This window comes from Strix aluco, chromosome 1, assembly GCF_031877795.1.
Source record: "Strix aluco isolate bStrAlu1 chromosome 1, bStrAlu1.hap1, whole genome shotgun sequence".
In the NCBI taxonomy this organism is placed as follows: domain Eukaryota; kingdom Metazoa; phylum Chordata; class Aves; order Strigiformes; family Strigidae; genus Strix; species Strix aluco.
Genome location: NC_133931.1, coordinates 65,895,259 through 65,911,130, shown reverse-complemented (window position 1 = coordinate 65,911,130; position 15,872 = coordinate 65,895,259). Strand labels below are relative to the sequence as shown.

The 15,872-nt window shown below is 42.0% G+C and overlaps 1 protein-coding gene and 1 long non-coding RNA gene across 2 annotated transcripts; both read left to right on the top strand.

Annotated features, from left to right (window-relative positions):
* The first annotated feature begins 317 nt into the window (after nt 1–317).
* Nucleotides 318–2,797, top strand: LOC141923039 (uncharacterized). Its single transcript, XR_012623166.1, has 2 exons — nt 318–481; nt 873–2,797. It is a non-coding gene; the product is annotated as an uncharacterized LOC141923039 (long non-coding RNA).
* A 612-nt stretch (nt 2,798–3,409) lies between these two features.
* Nucleotides 3,410–10,756, top strand: TDP2 (tyrosyl-DNA phosphodiesterase 2). Its single transcript, XM_074823320.1, has 7 exons — nt 3,410–3,733; nt 3,811–3,911; nt 6,557–6,724; nt 8,050–8,141; nt 8,601–8,719; nt 9,093–9,263; nt 10,120–10,756. Exons 1-7 carry the CDS (start codon nt 3,521–3,523, stop codon nt 10,399–10,401), a joined length of 1,146 nt encoding a protein of 381 aa, XP_074679421.1. The 5' UTR covers nt 3,410–3,520; the 3' UTR covers nt 10,402–10,756.
* The last annotated feature ends 5,116 nt before the right edge of the window (nt 10,757–15,872 follow it).

The following is a 15,872-nucleotide window of genomic DNA, read 5'->3' as shown; positions in this document are numbered from 1 at the left end:
GGACCATATGAAAGACCTGTTGCCTATTTTACTTCTATGTTAGACCCAGTGACTAAAGGAACTCCTTTTTGTATTAGAACAATAGCAGCAGCAGCTGAGATAGTAGAAAAAAACAGGACAATTGTTCTAGGGCATCCACTAACTGTCTGTGTACCCCATGAGGTAGAGATATTGTGAAAACAACATGCGGAGAAAGGTTTATCTCCTCAAACGGCACATAGATATAATTCTGTTATTGGCTAATAATTTAGAATTGGAAAGGTGCAACACTTCAAACCCTGCTACCCTACTGCTTTTACCCTCCGATGGAGAAAAAGATAATCATAACTGTGTTCAACTATTAAGTGAAACCAGCAAACCATGAGATGATTTGAAAGATTAACCTTTAGATAACCCTGATTTGAACCTCTTCAGAGATGGCTCCTCCTATTATGAAGAAGGTCGAAGATGAACCGGTTTCGCAGTGACTACGGAAACACAGGTACTGCTGGCGGGACCTTTGCCTGCACCTTTAAATGCACAGGGAGCAGAAATAATTGCCTTTACAGAAGCTACTAAATATGCAATTGGGACAAGGGCTAACATTTACACGGACTCTATATATGCTTTTGGTATCTGTGTGTGACGAGGACCTTATGAAAAGAAAGGGGTTTCCTACTGTCAGCATGAAAGACTATTGCTCATGGAAAACAGATCAAAGAATTATTAGAGGCAATACAGCTACCCTCTGAAATTTCTGTCATTTATATAAATGCACACACTCCGAAACAAAATATGATTTCAAAAGGAAACTCTTTAGCTGATCAGGCAGCTAGAGCAGCAACACGACAGATTGTGTCCATCACAACATGAGGTGACATCCAAACTCCCAGACATAAACAGGTTATATGAAGATCTCCCTAAAGAAGAGCAATGGATCTGGCTTGAAGCTCAAAGACAAGGAGGTCAACAGATGTTAAACAACAAACCTGTTCTCCTGAAAAGGTATTTATTACTGTTCACGTGATGGCACCACAAAAAAACTCATGGGGGGCCAGAGAGCTTAGTGCTCCAGATTCACCAGTGCTCCAGACTGCCTCAGGAATTTATGCAGCAGCTAAAAGAATCTGTGAAGGATGTAAACTTTATAGACAATATGCTTCTGTATGAATTAAGACTCCCAGTGGAAAAAGACCTCCAGGCACCTTTCCTTTTCAAAAACTCCAAATTGATTATGCTGAAATGCCAAAAACAATGGGGTACTCTTACATGTTAGCGATAGCTGATCAGTTAACAGGATGAGTAGAAGCTTTTCCTACTAAAAAAAATGATTCAAAGGCAGTAGTAAAAATTTTGCTGAAGTAAATAATCCCAAGATATGGAGTTCCTGAAGTTATTGATTCTGATTGAAGAAGTCACTTCACAGCTGCAATTTTAATTCAAATTTATAATTCTTTAAGGATTTTTGGTCAACTTCATACTCCATCCACGTCACCCCGAATCATCTGGCCAAGTAGAATGAATGAACAAAACTTTAAAAGAAAAATTAGTTAAGGTTTGTAAACAGATTGGCCTAAAGTGGCCTGATGCTTTAAATTTAGTTTTGTGGGATATAAGAAATACCCCAAGACAGCCAATTGGGGTTTCCCCAGCTGAAATTTTATTTAGGAGAATACTTGCTGTACCAAGTACGTATATGCCAGCAAAAACAAGTCTTTTGGATGAAGATGAGCAGGTCACACAAAATCTTTTATATTTGCAGAATTCTTTTTTCAAATGTGCAATCATGCTTATTGGTATCAGGGAATAACTCCCGAAATTCAGGTTCATAATATTTAACCAGGAGACAAAGTTTGTATTAAGAATTTTAAAAGGAAAAACAGATTTGAACCAAAATGGGAAGGGCCTTATACTGTTTTATTAACTTCTTTTTATACTATTAAGGTATCTAGGAAAGAGACTTGGATCCGTCATTCTCATGCCCGTAAAGAATCCAAAGCATAATGAACCGTTGTATTATTTTTAGCTGTACTTATCGCTACCTTTTCCTGGAGCGACACCTTGTGGAAAAAGTTTGCATTACGATATCGGGATGCCAATACCAATAGAATTATTATTAATAATTACAGTCATAATAGTTTGCATAATTATACTATTTCAATGTTGTGTTGGATCGCAAGAGTGCGATGAAAACAAAAGGAGGGAATTCGTAAAAAAAGAAAGCTCTTAGAAGGCTCTTTATTAAGATACTGTTAATAATTGATAAATAGATACAGTCTTACAGGTTTAATTGATAGAATACAGGTGTTCAAAGAACAATACTGACAGTCCAATGCCAGTACTGCTCATTTGCCCCCTGTCAAGCTGAATTAACAGAAATTAATCTTAGATATTAAGTTTTAGACATAACAAAAGATAAGAAATATGTGATTAACTTAAAGTAAGCCATTTATAAAGGTTAGGCATTTAAACTTAGACATAGATTAAAAATATGTTAAACAGAACATCTTGAGTTTTTTCTCAGAAGTCTAAAGGTGAATTATGATGAAGATTGTTTAAGAAGATAAGTAACCATGATGACCAAAGACTACACCAGTGAGCAGTGACTTCAAAAGAGGAACTGGAATGGAACGATGAGAATCAGCCAAAGCTGCAGAATATAATGGACTTTTGAAATTGATGAAGAATTGGGGACTGAGAGATCATGGAAAAACACCAAAGACTTTTGTATTGCATAATGTCATGTAATGTCCTTGCCACTCACTGAGGTGATGGCCCAACTCTGAGTTGTTAATAAAGCAAGCCTAGAGATACCCACAGTTTGGCGAAATCCTTTAACAGTTATTTAGCACAATCCTCGTCTTCAGAGAGGTAATGGAAAGCAGCTCTAGTATTTAAGAGCTATCGAGCAACAACTGTGTTTTCTACCGTGTGTCACCACCACGACCGCACACCGCCGTTCGGAGATCTCGAAGCCGGGGAAAACAACGGCAGGCCCGCGCCACCGCGGTCGAGGTTCAGCGAACGCACCCCAGGCCTCGGCCAGCGCCTGCCCCGGCCCCGGCGGCCTGGCCCGGGGCTACCGTCAGCCAGGCTGTCGCTCGCCCGTCCGCCCGCCCGCCCGAGGCGGGTGCTGCCCCGCAGGACAGCGTGGCCCCGCCAGACCGCGGCCGGGTCTCCAGCAGCGAGACGGCGCGTAAGGAACCGCACCTCAGCCCAGCTCGGCCTTTTATTCTGGGAGGGGAAAAACGGCTTTTAAAGGAGCGGCCCCGCCTCGGGCGAACTGCCGTCGCTCCCGTGAGGGGCTGCTGTTATGGTGGGACGCCCGCCCGGGGGCCCCGCCGCCCTCTCCCGTACCTTGCGGAGCACCCGGTCGAAGCCCTGCGACTCCACCATGTACTTTATGGCCTCCCTCAGGCTCTCCACCGTGCACCCCATGCTGCCCTGACCGCCCCGCCGACCGCCCGCGCTCCGGAACGATAACCCCGGCGGGTGGGGCTTCCCTACGGCTTCCGTCCGCCTGCCCCGCCGCCGGGCAGCCATGGAGGCGGCGGAGGGGCGGCGGCGGGAAGAGAAGGACGAGGCGGCCCGGGGCCCGCAGGCGGGTGAGCCGCTGCCGGCGGAGGAGGAGGATGAGGAGGCGTTGCACCTCGCCAAGCGGAGGAAGGTGCTGTGCTCCGAGTTCGCTGCCATCACCAGCAGCGATGCGGCGGTGGCGCGGAGCTTCCTGGCCGGCAACGACTGGCACATGCAGGTACGCCCGGCGGTGGCGGCGGGGGCGCCGGGCTGCCCCGGCGGCGGCCCCTTCCCTGCCATTCGCCTCTGTTTCAGAGGGCGCTGAACGCTTATTTCGAGTCACCGCTGGAGAAGGAGAAGGAGGAGGAGAAGGCGGCGGGCGGGGTGCCGGCGGCCTGCGCGGGACCCGGGAGCTGGTAGGTGACCCCCGGGGCGGGAGGAGGTGGATCGGCGGGGCGAGGGGAGGGGGAGCGCCGTAGCTCCCCGGAGGCGGGCAGGTTCCCCTCGGCTGGAAGAGAGCCGTCTCCCGGGTGGCAGCGCTCCCCTCCCCGCCTGACTCAGCACCTCTGCTGCCCGGTGGGGAGGCAGGTAGGTTCCGCGCCTCACAGGTAGGCTGCCACACTGGCTCTCGTTGTTTCCTAAGGCTGCCCGCTTCGAGGGGAACAGCCAGCTCCTCTTGCGGGGCTGCACTTGCCCTCTGCGAATGCTTCAGCCACCTTCCCTCCGGCCTAGTAGATTGTGAGCCTTTCCGAGAAGGGACGTGGTCATTTTCTTTCATTGTCTTGTCTTGTGCAGCAATACACGTGCAGGTTTTACTGTACGCACGCACATTTGTATATGTGTAAACTGTGCGTGTATGTCATATGCTAGATGAATGTGTATTTATATTTTTATAAATAAAGTTGACATGTACGTGCACAGCTTGTTAAATGTACCTGTGGCAGTTAGGATCTAAGATCTGTGTCTTTCTTACAATCTCACGGCATACCTGTAGGGCATACCAGGGGTATTGAACTGCCCATGGAATTGAACTTTCACAGATCCCTGCCCTTCACAGTCCTGAGGGAAGCTTTTTTCCTATAGATTTATTTATTACAGACTTGCATGATATGTAGAAGAGCCCTTATGATCTTTGTAGTTGTGAATAAGCTGCATTTGATAACAGAATACCTGGTTTTGCTTGATATGTATGTAAGAAAAAATGCAAGTCTGTTGAATATTGGTCTCTAGGTAGTCCATGGTGAGTCAGAATATATCTGTATCAAGTTGGCAGCACCTCTTTATTTTCCAGCCTCTGTCTGTCTTTGCTCTGTGGGTTCTGTCTTGAGCTGTTGTATGCAGCATGTGTTGGGAGGGAGGACTACCTGGAGATCTCCCAGTTGGGGGAGGATCACTGCAGACCATACAGACTTTAATATTTCATCTCATAGTCCTTCAGCTTACAGTAGAAATATAAAATGTCATCATGGAAATATTGGAGGCATATACCATGTTATTCACCTACTTAAATTATCCTTTAGCTTCCTCTCCTTTGCTTTTCTTTTTCTGTTCAGTTTAGCTTACATGTGCATGGTAGCAGAATCTCACATTGTTTGTGCAGCACCAAGTATAAAGCCAATACTAAGTTCTAGGGAATAGATTTGTTTTAGTTCAAGGCCTTATTTTCATGTGTGCGTACAAATTCTCTGTTTAAAAACAAAACTCTGGTACCCCAACTTTTCCAAAATACAGTTTGTTTAGTCTTAGCTATACTATTTAAGGTATTTTGTTACGGACTTTCCCTTTACTCAAGGGATTTACATTGGATCAGTGTTGTGATTTAACCCCATGGACAGCGCAGCCCCACGCAGCCATCTACTCACTTCTCCCCAGTGGGATGGGGGAGAGAATTGGAAGGGTAAAAGTGTGAAAAGTCATGGGTTGAGATAGAGACATTTTAATAAGTAAAGCAAAACAAGGGATTTGTTCAGCACTTTCCATCAGCAGGCTTAGCCATCTCCAGGAAAGCAGGGCTTCATCATGTGTAGCGGCTACTTGGGAAGACAAATGCTGTAACCCTGAACGTACCACCTTCCTCCTCCTTTCCACCAGCTTTTGTTGCTGAGCACAATGTCATATGGTCTGGGATGTCCCTTTGGTCAGTTGGGGTCAGCTGTCCCGGCTGTGTCCCCTCCCAGCCTCCTGCCCACCTCCAGCCCTCTCGCTGGCAGGGCAGCAGAAGCAGAGAAGGCCTTGACGCTGTGTAAGCGCTGCTCTGCAATAGCTAACACATTGCTGTGATATCAACACTGTTTTGGTCACAAGTCCAAAATGCAGCACCGTATGAGCTGCTATGAAGAAAATTAACTCTATCCCAGCCAAAACCAGTACAACCATGTATTAGCAGGCAGAGCGATTTTCTTTAGCAACATAGTCCCTAAACAGTTACTAGACTGAGCACTCAGACTTTAACAGTGCTGTTTAGCCTTTATCAGATCAACAGGGTAGACAGGGCCTGTGTTTTTGAGGTGGGATTTGGGGTGAATATTCCCCCAAAAAAGGACTGTCGATTTGTCACAGAGTGAGTTTGCATGTGTACCTCCTCAAGGGGTTCAGCAACTGGAAGAATCTCAGCTATACTACAAAGATGGGCACATAAAAGCAGGTCCTGCCTGCAGTTCTTTGTATCTAATATGCTGGAAAGTGTTTGAAAAACTGATACACACAGCCTGCCTTGAGCATGGGAAAAGAGTTGAATTACTGAAGTGCTTTGGATTACATTGGTTGCTGTCTGGTTAACTTAAATCAGAATGGTAAGTGTTACCTTGTGTCTGTAAGGAGGAGGAAAAAAACACTTCACCTGTGTGCTAAGGCTCTGTATGGCTGAGGTCTGTATGTTTTAGTTACTGCACTTTTAAATCATGTTGAGATCAATACATGTTAACTTATTTGTTGGGAAAGTTTTAGATGGCCACCTGTAAGTTGTGATGGGTCTAAAACATTTTCCTTTAGAAGTTAAGGGAGGTAATTGCAGGAAAACCAGTATTGTGCATGTTGACAAACAAGTAAATTCTCTCTTTAGTATTGACCTCACAGCAGATGCAACTACTAGCAACGCTGGTGTCAATAGTGCAGACTCGAGGCAACAAGAAGATGACAGCAGCTTCTCACTGATAACCTGGAACGTTGATGGGCTGGATCTAGGAAATCTAAAAGAACGAGCTAGAGGAATCTGTTCTTACCTGGCATTGTAAGTGTGACTTCATCTTTGTATTGTCAGGTACCCAGCTTTAAAGGAGAAAGCAAACTTCTTGTTTTAGACAGTTACAAATCTTCATGCCCAGATTATTTTAACGTTAGATGCAACAATCCAATCATGTTATAAATCCTAAATAGATGAATAAAAGTTGATATACTGGTTAGAAGAGGTGTGAACCTATGCAGCATCCCAAAGGTTAGATGACTACTTTGAAAAGCTTTTTTATAATGAACAATAGTGTTCAAGTTGCAGTCATATGTCAAGAGCATACTTCTATCCTGTCCATGAGAGAAAAGTAAAACTGCAAGCAACTTGTTTGCCTTATTCCAGTAGTATGAATAATTTCACGCTAGAGCAAACTGTTTGAAACAACAAAAAAGATTTTTTTTTTTTTAGTGAAATGTGAAAAGTGGCTCTCTTGCCGTTGCTGTTACTTGTCTATCAAAAAAGAAAATGTGCAAGATAAGATAAAAGCAATAGATTCTGTGATTACCTTTTATAGTTCCACCAGTGGAAGCCTCCAATGAATATATTTAAACAATATAACAATTATATAAATTGATTTATCTTAATACAGTAGCTTATCAGTGTAAATTAAGTGATTTAAACAAGTGATAATTTAAGTTCCTCTTAAAACAGCAGAAACGCCTTAACTAAATAAAATTTCACTTGATTTTGTTAATCTAGGGTGACAATATTTTTCTTCTGTAAATAAGGCCTTAGGTTGGTCCTTCACCTCCTTAGAGCAGTTAGCGAAAATAGGGACAGTTGTAAAGTCATGTGTAATCAGCATTTTCAGGACTGCTGCCCCACATGAACTGTTACTGGTTGCACAGCTCTAAGAAACAAAAGAGCTTGTCAACAATATTGGAGACTGGAGAAAATGAATGGCAGGTTACCTGAGGGGGTCTGTTGTAAGGGAATGAGCTGGCAGTTGGAATCTCCTGGAGAACTTAGATGTTGCAGAACATGTTCCAAAGCTGCTTTGCAGCTGCTTAAGTTGAAGTCCTTGTGTGTGTAATATATGAAACCTGTGCAAATATTTGCAGGATCAAGATACAAGGAAGTCATATGTTTTATGACCATGTCAGTTCCATATCCATAATCATTGTTTCCTCCCTTTTAACAATGGTGATGTGTCTGTGTGCTACTAAATATGATGGAGTTTTTTCTTTTTTAAAAAGCAGATTCTTATAATATGTAGGAAGAGGAGCACAAGGTGCATCTGAAATCCCTGACCCCGTTCCATTTGGCCTCAGAGTGTAACCGTACTGCCTTTCAGTAGTTAATTCAAAAGCTTGTCTTGCCGATTTCAGATACAGTCCAGATGTTGTGTTTTTACAAGAGGTCGTCCCACCACATCTCTGTCTTCTACAGATGAGAGCAGGCAGTTACACTATTATTCCAGGTAAGAAATAACCGTCAGTTTCTAAAGACAGAAACTGGAAAAAAGTTTGGTTTTAGTCTGTCTTCCTTGCCAAAATCTTATGACCATTGTAGAAATGAAAAGAGTAAAGTGACGAAGGAGGCACTTAACTCACTTTCTGTGTTTTGATACCAGGATATAGTTTGATGCAAATTATGCATGTGAAAATCTAGCTTGCCTGGTGGTTTCCTTTTTCTTTTTTGAAAGACTGATAGCAAGGGTAGCCAAAAAAGTGGCAGAGATGAGTAATTTCTTAAATATTTGCATTTTAAAAAATCTGAAAAATTCACTACTATGAAACTTTTAACTAATGACTTCGAACATCTTACAAATTCACGTGATTCTCCCAGATCATGGTAAAAAGGTCTCTTTCAGAACCTTAACTTCTTTGTGGCATGGCAGAACATACCCTTGACCATTTCTTTTACTGTTCCTCTTTAGGTAACATAGATGGCTATTTCACTGTCATAATGTTGAAAAAATCAAGAGTGAAGCTACTGAAACATGAGATAATACCTTTTCCAACAACCTCCATGATGAGGAACCTTTTGGTTGTGCATGTGAGTGAGTCAGTATATACTAAACAGCTGTGTTTCTGCCTTCAAAACAAAAAATCCCAGGAGAAGCTGGACTGGCTTTATTCTGTGAGTCTCAAACAGCCGAAAACTTCTCCCAACATACAAACCCAGTTGCATTTCATATTGGTGAACTTAAATCTTTTATCAAAGTTACTGGCTGTACTTTGTTTTCAAGTCTCATAACCTCTGAAAACAAACCTAAAAGCCTGTTATCCTCCTGTAAGCCAGTTTTCTTCAATGTAAAACTAATATTAACCAGAGCTCTGTCATTCAGTAATTTACTTTGTGATTAGATTTTGTCTTTGAACTTCCTATCGTGGTGTGGGTAGTAACACTGCCTTTGTTTCACATACAGGTGTGCATATCTGGTAATGAACTTTGCCTTATGACCTCTCATCTGGAGAGCACTAAAAATCACTCTAAGGAACGTATAAAGCAACTGCAAATAGTGTTAAACAAAATGCAGAAGGAATCCGAGTCCACCACCGTTATATTTGGAGGGGATACAAACCTCAGAGACAGTGAGGTAAATAGAAATAAGCAACCTTGTTATTTTGAGTAGATACTGCAACAAAATCTTTTGAGCTTTTTCTGTTGTCTTTATGAGAAGTGACCTGCTTAGGCAGAACAGAGATACGCAGTATTTATTCTTAAAAAGTGCAATCGTGACTAAGTAGAAGCTGCAGCATTGTTATGCTAAGGCATTTTTATAGCTGAGGTGATGTATATGAAGAGCTCCACGCACCCCCACCCCCCAATAACAAAATGTTTTATTGGCAGTATTGATACCTGAGAAGATGCAGGGATAGTCGATGAAGTTTTGACTTCAAACACATCTTCTCACTTTGAGAACCTGATCTTTACTTGCTCAACTCTCCGGTTCTCAGAGAGTTAATGCTTGTAGAATCAATGCAAGAAGAGGGTGCTCTGGAGAAATAGGACTTGGGAGTTTAAAGTTAAACCCCCATCATCAAGACATGCAAAATTAGAAGTAATTTTTGGCTGCTGATATTAAAAGTGAAATCTGTGCATTATTACTAAAAGGTCAGTGTTTCATCTTTCCCTATCGCGAAATTCCATTGCAGTGAACTGGAACAAGATTGTTTCCAAGAACACAGTGTTGACCCTCGTGCCTCAAAGCTTAGAGTTGAACGTTTACTTGGTAACAACATGTTTTGAATTTAGAAAGCACTACAGGAATTGGTCACGCTTTAGAGTATCCTGAGAAATACCACAATTTAGAAACATCTCCAATATCTTTGTTTTTAACAACTCATGTTTTGCAGAAAAAAGTGATACTGTGACAATTCAGTTCTGTTTTTGAAGGTAAAATTTGTGAATTCAGTATTTTGTGGATTTTTTTCCCCTCCTTCTACTTCCAGGTTACTAAACTGGGTAACTTACCGAACAGCATTACAGATATCTGGGAGTTTTTAGGTAAACCTCAACACTGCCGCTATACTTGGGACACCCACTCCAATACCAACCTGGATGCAGAGTACAAGTGCAAGATGAGGTTTGACCGCATTTACTTTCGGCCTGCAGCAGACGGGGCACAGATTATTCCACGAAGTATGGACTTAATCGGATTGGAAAAACTAGACTGTGGCAGATTCCCTAGCGATCACTGGGGTCTTCTGTGTAATTTTGATGTGATATTATAAAAAAGAAAAAAGGCTTGCATTGTTACTTTTTAGGTGATTTGTTCTTGTCTTTACAAAATTTTACCTTCTCAGTTTAAGTAGGACATATTTAAATTTTCAACCCTAACACATTCTGTGCTCTTAACTTACACTTGGAATGGCTTCATTTCAAGCCAGGGTTCCCTTTTCCTCGTTGTATGCATCTGTTCTTGAATCATCTTTTTAAATATTTATTTTTAACCATGTACGCAAATACAAAAACAAATTCTAGTTTTAAAATGGGATGTAAATATAATGCATAAACATACTCGGTGGTTTAAAAGACACTTTTATTTTGGCATGTATTATAATCTCCTAATAAATGCTGCTATTTTTATTTTAAGAGTACCTTTATTATGCCTACTTTGTTTCTTTGGTAACCATTTCCATCATCCTTTACAACTCCTTTGTAGGGTGTTTTGTATTGGCTTCTGAAGTTTGTATTGTACTTATGTATGCCTTCAGGCAAAACAGTAAAGGAGCTGGGGAAAGAATGACTAGATTCTCACGGAATAAGGGTTTCTTAAGTAAGAATTAAATTAATATTGAACAGATTTAAGAATGATACGCCTTCTATTTGACAAGAAGAGGATAGAGGCAGATTCATGGAAGTTGTTCACTTGGGATGGTTTATACCTTTGTATTTATTAACCTGGATATGAGTTCAGATTAACACATGTTCTCTTTCCAGTGAGCTTCTAGAAACAATGCTCTTATAAACTGCTGTGCAAAGCCTGAGCAGCTCAAGGTCTCACTGACTTTGCGAAAGATCAAACAGGCTTTTTTACCCAAAGAACTGTGTAATCAGTCTCATAGAAGCTGTCATTTTATTTTATAGATGTGCAAAGTACTAAGCTGATTGAAAAGGGCAAGTCTCCTAAGTTTCTGACGTGAAGTTCAGAAGGGCAGGGAGAAGAAACATGGACAACCCCTGTCAACGATGCAAAGTGAACACAAAAACTAACAGCCTAAATTTCTCCTTTTTGTCGTTGTTTGTCTCTGATTTTAGGCCCAAAGCTTAATGCCAAGCTCCCACCCAGCCCCTTGCGCAGTCCCCCTTTCCCCAGTGAAATGCGAGAAGGAAATAGGAAAAACAGAAGCAAGAAAGGTCATGGGTGGAGATAAAGACAGGGAGATCACTTACCAATTACCCTTATGGGCAAAACAGACTCGAATTGGGGAAATTAATTTATGGCCAATTAATACAGATATTTAATTACTGATTCAGGTATTGGGAAGCAAGAAGAAGAACATTAAAATACATCTTTTCTCTCCCCTTTCCCTAGTGCACTGTCACTCCAGGCTCCTCTCATCCCTGTGTTCTCTCTGCAGGCCACACTCTGTCCCTTCGGCAAGGGGAGGAGCAGCACAGGAGGGGGATGTGGTCAGTTGACACACAGACATGCCTCTGGGCCCTGCCCTCCCTCTCCCACTTCTCTGCTCTGGGGTGGGCCCTCCACGGGCTCAGGCAGTATGTGTTCCACCTTGGAGCACCTCCTCCTCCTCTGACCTTGGTGTTTCCTCTGCTGTTTATCAACTCTTCTTTTTTTTCCCTCCTCCTCTGCCTGCCCAACATTTGCTGCCCTTTCTTACACACATTTTCTCTGAGGCACCACCACCTTGGCTGCAGGGCTCAGCCGTGCCAGGTGGTGGGTCCGTTGGAGCAGGTTGGAAGGGGCTGCTGCCGACATGGGGCAGCCCCGGCCTCACCTCACAGAGGCCACCCCGCAGCCCCTGCTGCCAGCGCCTGGGCACCTGCACCCACTGCAACTTTAAAAAACAGAAAAGCATCTCCTCACACAGGCATACAGTGGTGGTGCCCCCGTGCAGCCCGTCCGCCTGTTAAGGAAAACTCCACTGACTCCATTGCTGCTTAGTATAACGCGTCTGCCTGCATGCTCTGACACAGCAGAAGTATGTCCAAACACCGCCCTTCCCACCTCTGTCTTGCACCCTGAAAACACAGCGAGTGGGGCTTGGCATGTTACCAGGCTGAGCTACCCTGAAATAGGATCTTCAGCTCCTCCCAGGAATGGGGAGACCTGGCGTAGGTGTGGTTTTCCACTGATGCAAAGGAAGGCCTAGGGGACCTTACCAAACAAGCAAATAAACCCCGGGAGGTTAATTCATCTCCACAGAAATCAACTGCAGAAATCTCCAGTTCTGCTGTCGCTCCTTTAAACATCAAACCCCAAATTCCTTTAATAAAAGGTAAAAGAGGCCATCTTCTTGGGAAGGGTGTCCAAATCCTTGTGTCCTGATCACACTCAGCATATTCCGTTATTTTGTAATTACTCAGCTTCACAAACAAGGAGGGAGAAGTCATTGACACTTTCTTTAACTCATGTTGGGCCTATAATCTCTTCTTTCTATTCCCAAATAAATAGTTCTATAAAAAAGTGAAAAATTTCTAGAACTGCCAGGATTTTCCTTCTGGGTTTAAAATGGGGCTGGTGCAGTCACACCTTCTGACTTGCTGCATGCTCTCTTCTTCCTCACCAAGAGACTTTGAAAAGATGTCATGGGGTTTGTTTTCACCACTTAGACCTCCTCCCCCTCCCTGACAGTTACAACCAAAGAATTTGTGGGAAAGGTGAAGGCAGGGGATAATGGTTTAACTTTCCTAAATGTGTTGGAGAAGAGGAAAACACAATAAACTCGTGCTTCATCACAAGAAACACCAGTTTATGTAGCCTTCTGTATTATGGCTGCTTTTGTTTATGTGACTGCTCCTTCTGGACTACTTTGGAAGATACGAAAAAGGCTGATTGCTGTTGTTCTAGAACAGGTTTTCAATTTGGGGAAGAAAGAACAGAAAAAAAGGATTCAGAGCAGTGACTTAGCTTGATGTCTAAATGCCAGACCCATCTCAAGCATTGACTAACTGATCCCTCCTCTGATCTGCAGTCTTTCTTAACCTTTTTCTTTGAAATAGATAGTGAGCAGGGACATAATATTTTATTAGGAACAAGCAAAGACATAACACTTTGTAAGGGCCATTTCATTTTTCTAATTATAAAAGATAGGCAAGAGGAAAGCTATATTCAGTGCAATTAATAGTTAGTCATTCTTTCAGAATGAGGAAATTATGCATACAGCCTTTAAAACTCATCTTGTATTACAGAAAGTGATAATACTTAAATAAATTTAAGAAGACATAAGTGCTAAATGTTTTACTGACTATTGGATGTGAAGATATACATGTTTAATTAAATATACTTTAAAACACTAATAAGCATCCAAATTGCTGACAATCAAAAGCAGTCAAAGCTCTTAAATTAATTTGCCTCTTAATTTAATCAGTGATGTAAAAGCTAAAATATCTGCTGAATACAGCAACTAAAACTTAAAGGGATAGAAGCAATAAAGTTAAACTAAGCAAAAGATTTCTTGGCCTACAACTTGTAATTTGATTTGTTTTCCTGAATCAGTAACATAATATTGTGGCATCTATACATCCCAAAGGACTTTTACACAAACATGTGAATCTGAGAAAATGCAATAATTCTCTCCTGTTAATAATCAACAGCAACAGTGAACCTTGTGGAAATCATGTACTATTGAAGGTATAATTTTACTAATACTTTGATTCAGATATCAAGAGAAGCAATTTCTTCTGAGGATTCAGCCAGTCTTAAACATTTCTACATCAGAAGAACCTGAGCTTTCTAAAAGAAAAGAGATACACATAGAGCAAAATAAAGAAATGTTAAACATATAGGAAGATAAATAATAAATAGATGGATTTTAAAAAATTGAAAAAAAAATAGTAGCAGGCAAAACCACAATAACAGCAGAAAACTACATTATCATGATTGAAAGTAAATACCTAAAGAACATGTATGCTCTTGACTGTAGGGAGTAATCTGAAACTATAATTTATAAAAATTTGTTTTACAAAGAAGAAGTGCATGGAAGATTAAAGCCATAAACATCACACATTATGTACAGGTTTGGAAGTCAATTTGATACAAGAACAGAGAAGACATATCCAAAATTACTAGATCAAAATACTAACATGATAACCTGTATTATGGCAACACCTGCAGAGCCTATTGTTATGGTTGCTATACAAAATAAAAGATGAAAATAATTACACAGAAACAGATGGGCTGTGTTTTGATGGCATGATTTTCAGCTGTGGTTGAAAAACTCCACAAAGGTCATGTTATGACTTTTGCGTATCTTAATGGGGTTTTACCCAGTGGCAGGCAATCCGGTACAAAATCCTGCTGAAGGTGCAGTGCTCATGGGCGCTGTCTGAAAATACTCAGTGCTGGTAAACCCCACACAGGGGCTGCAGAGTGACTTAACATCATTAGGGTGAATTTCCCAGGTTTTTGTTCACTACAAGTATAATAAAAACTCATCAATGAAGATTCATAACAAGCACCTTTTTATTTCTGGGAGACAAGGCTTATTGTGTAACAACAGCTCAGAGAAAACAGACTCCCAGTGACTAAGAAGCTATCAGTTAACACTGCTGTTCTGGTAACGACTGAGAAAATAGGAGGCTTAAATAGGAGCTGCAGTAGGCAGCGAAATTACAACTGAAATGAAAGTAATACTGTATCTGCAACAACCCACAGTAAAATCACTAGTGTTATCTTTATGTATTTATCCACATATGACAAGAAATTGGCCTACTCCTACCAAGGAGATACAGTAGATCTACAGTTTTGACCAAGGAAAAGGATAAGGGTATTTGTCTGCCCTGATGAAGGATAATACTTCAATGAAAGAAAGAAAGGAAGGATTACACCATGTCATTCTAACATTTTGTTTTATTAGATTTCCTGATACTGTCACTGGTGGGGCACAAAAGCTAATGAAAACCTGCTTGGAAATAATTTGTTGAGGCAGAAGCTTTACCCAGACGTGGCAGTAGGTATTGCATGCGAGTACAGCTGACAATGCTGGACAAATATGACCAAGAAAGGGAATTCACCTCATTGTGGCTTTCAAAACTTCTCCCAATTATTGAAGAATCAGAAAAAAGTCTGTCTCAGATGCCCTGGAGGTGAATACAACCCTCTTTTTCAATGTTGGCAGACACTTCCTTGAACTGGAACAGGTCAAGATTTTTACCCATTTAAGATGGGAGGTGGGGGAAAAAAGGGTATTTCTGGACAAGCACAACATAATCTAACAAATGTTTGGTAACGAAATTCGTGCATCTCCCAGAACTCTTTGGCATAGATGTCACATGAAAAACTTCAAAGCAGCTGGTTAAGCTGTGAACAAGCTAGGTGAGAAGAGGAGAGCATGGTGAAGGGTGTCTGGAGGGCTGCACCAGCCCCCTGCAATGGGAGGAACCTCCCTGCACCCTGCAGTAATGTCATGCCTCCAGTCAGGGCTTCCCTGCCACCAGCCCCAAGTGGGTGGCAAAAGGGCCATTTGGGACCGATGGGGGGGTGCTTGTCAGGTAGCCAAAACTACCTCTGGATGTCTGG

Excerpts from the sequence above, each read along its gene's own strand:
- TDP2 (XM_074823320.1), top strand. The coding sequence starts at position 3,521 with ATGGAGGCGGCGGAGGGGCGGCGGCGGGAAGAGAAGGACGAGGCGGCC. Across the intron at positions 8,142-8,600 it reads CAGTTACACTATTATTCCAG|GTAACATAGATGGCTATTTC; the intron begins GTAAGAAATAAC and ends GTTCCTCTTTAG. Across the intron at positions 9,264-10,119 it reads CAAACCTCAGAGACAGTGAG|GTTACTAAACTGGGTAACTT; the intron begins GTAAATAGAAAT and ends TTCTACTTCCAG.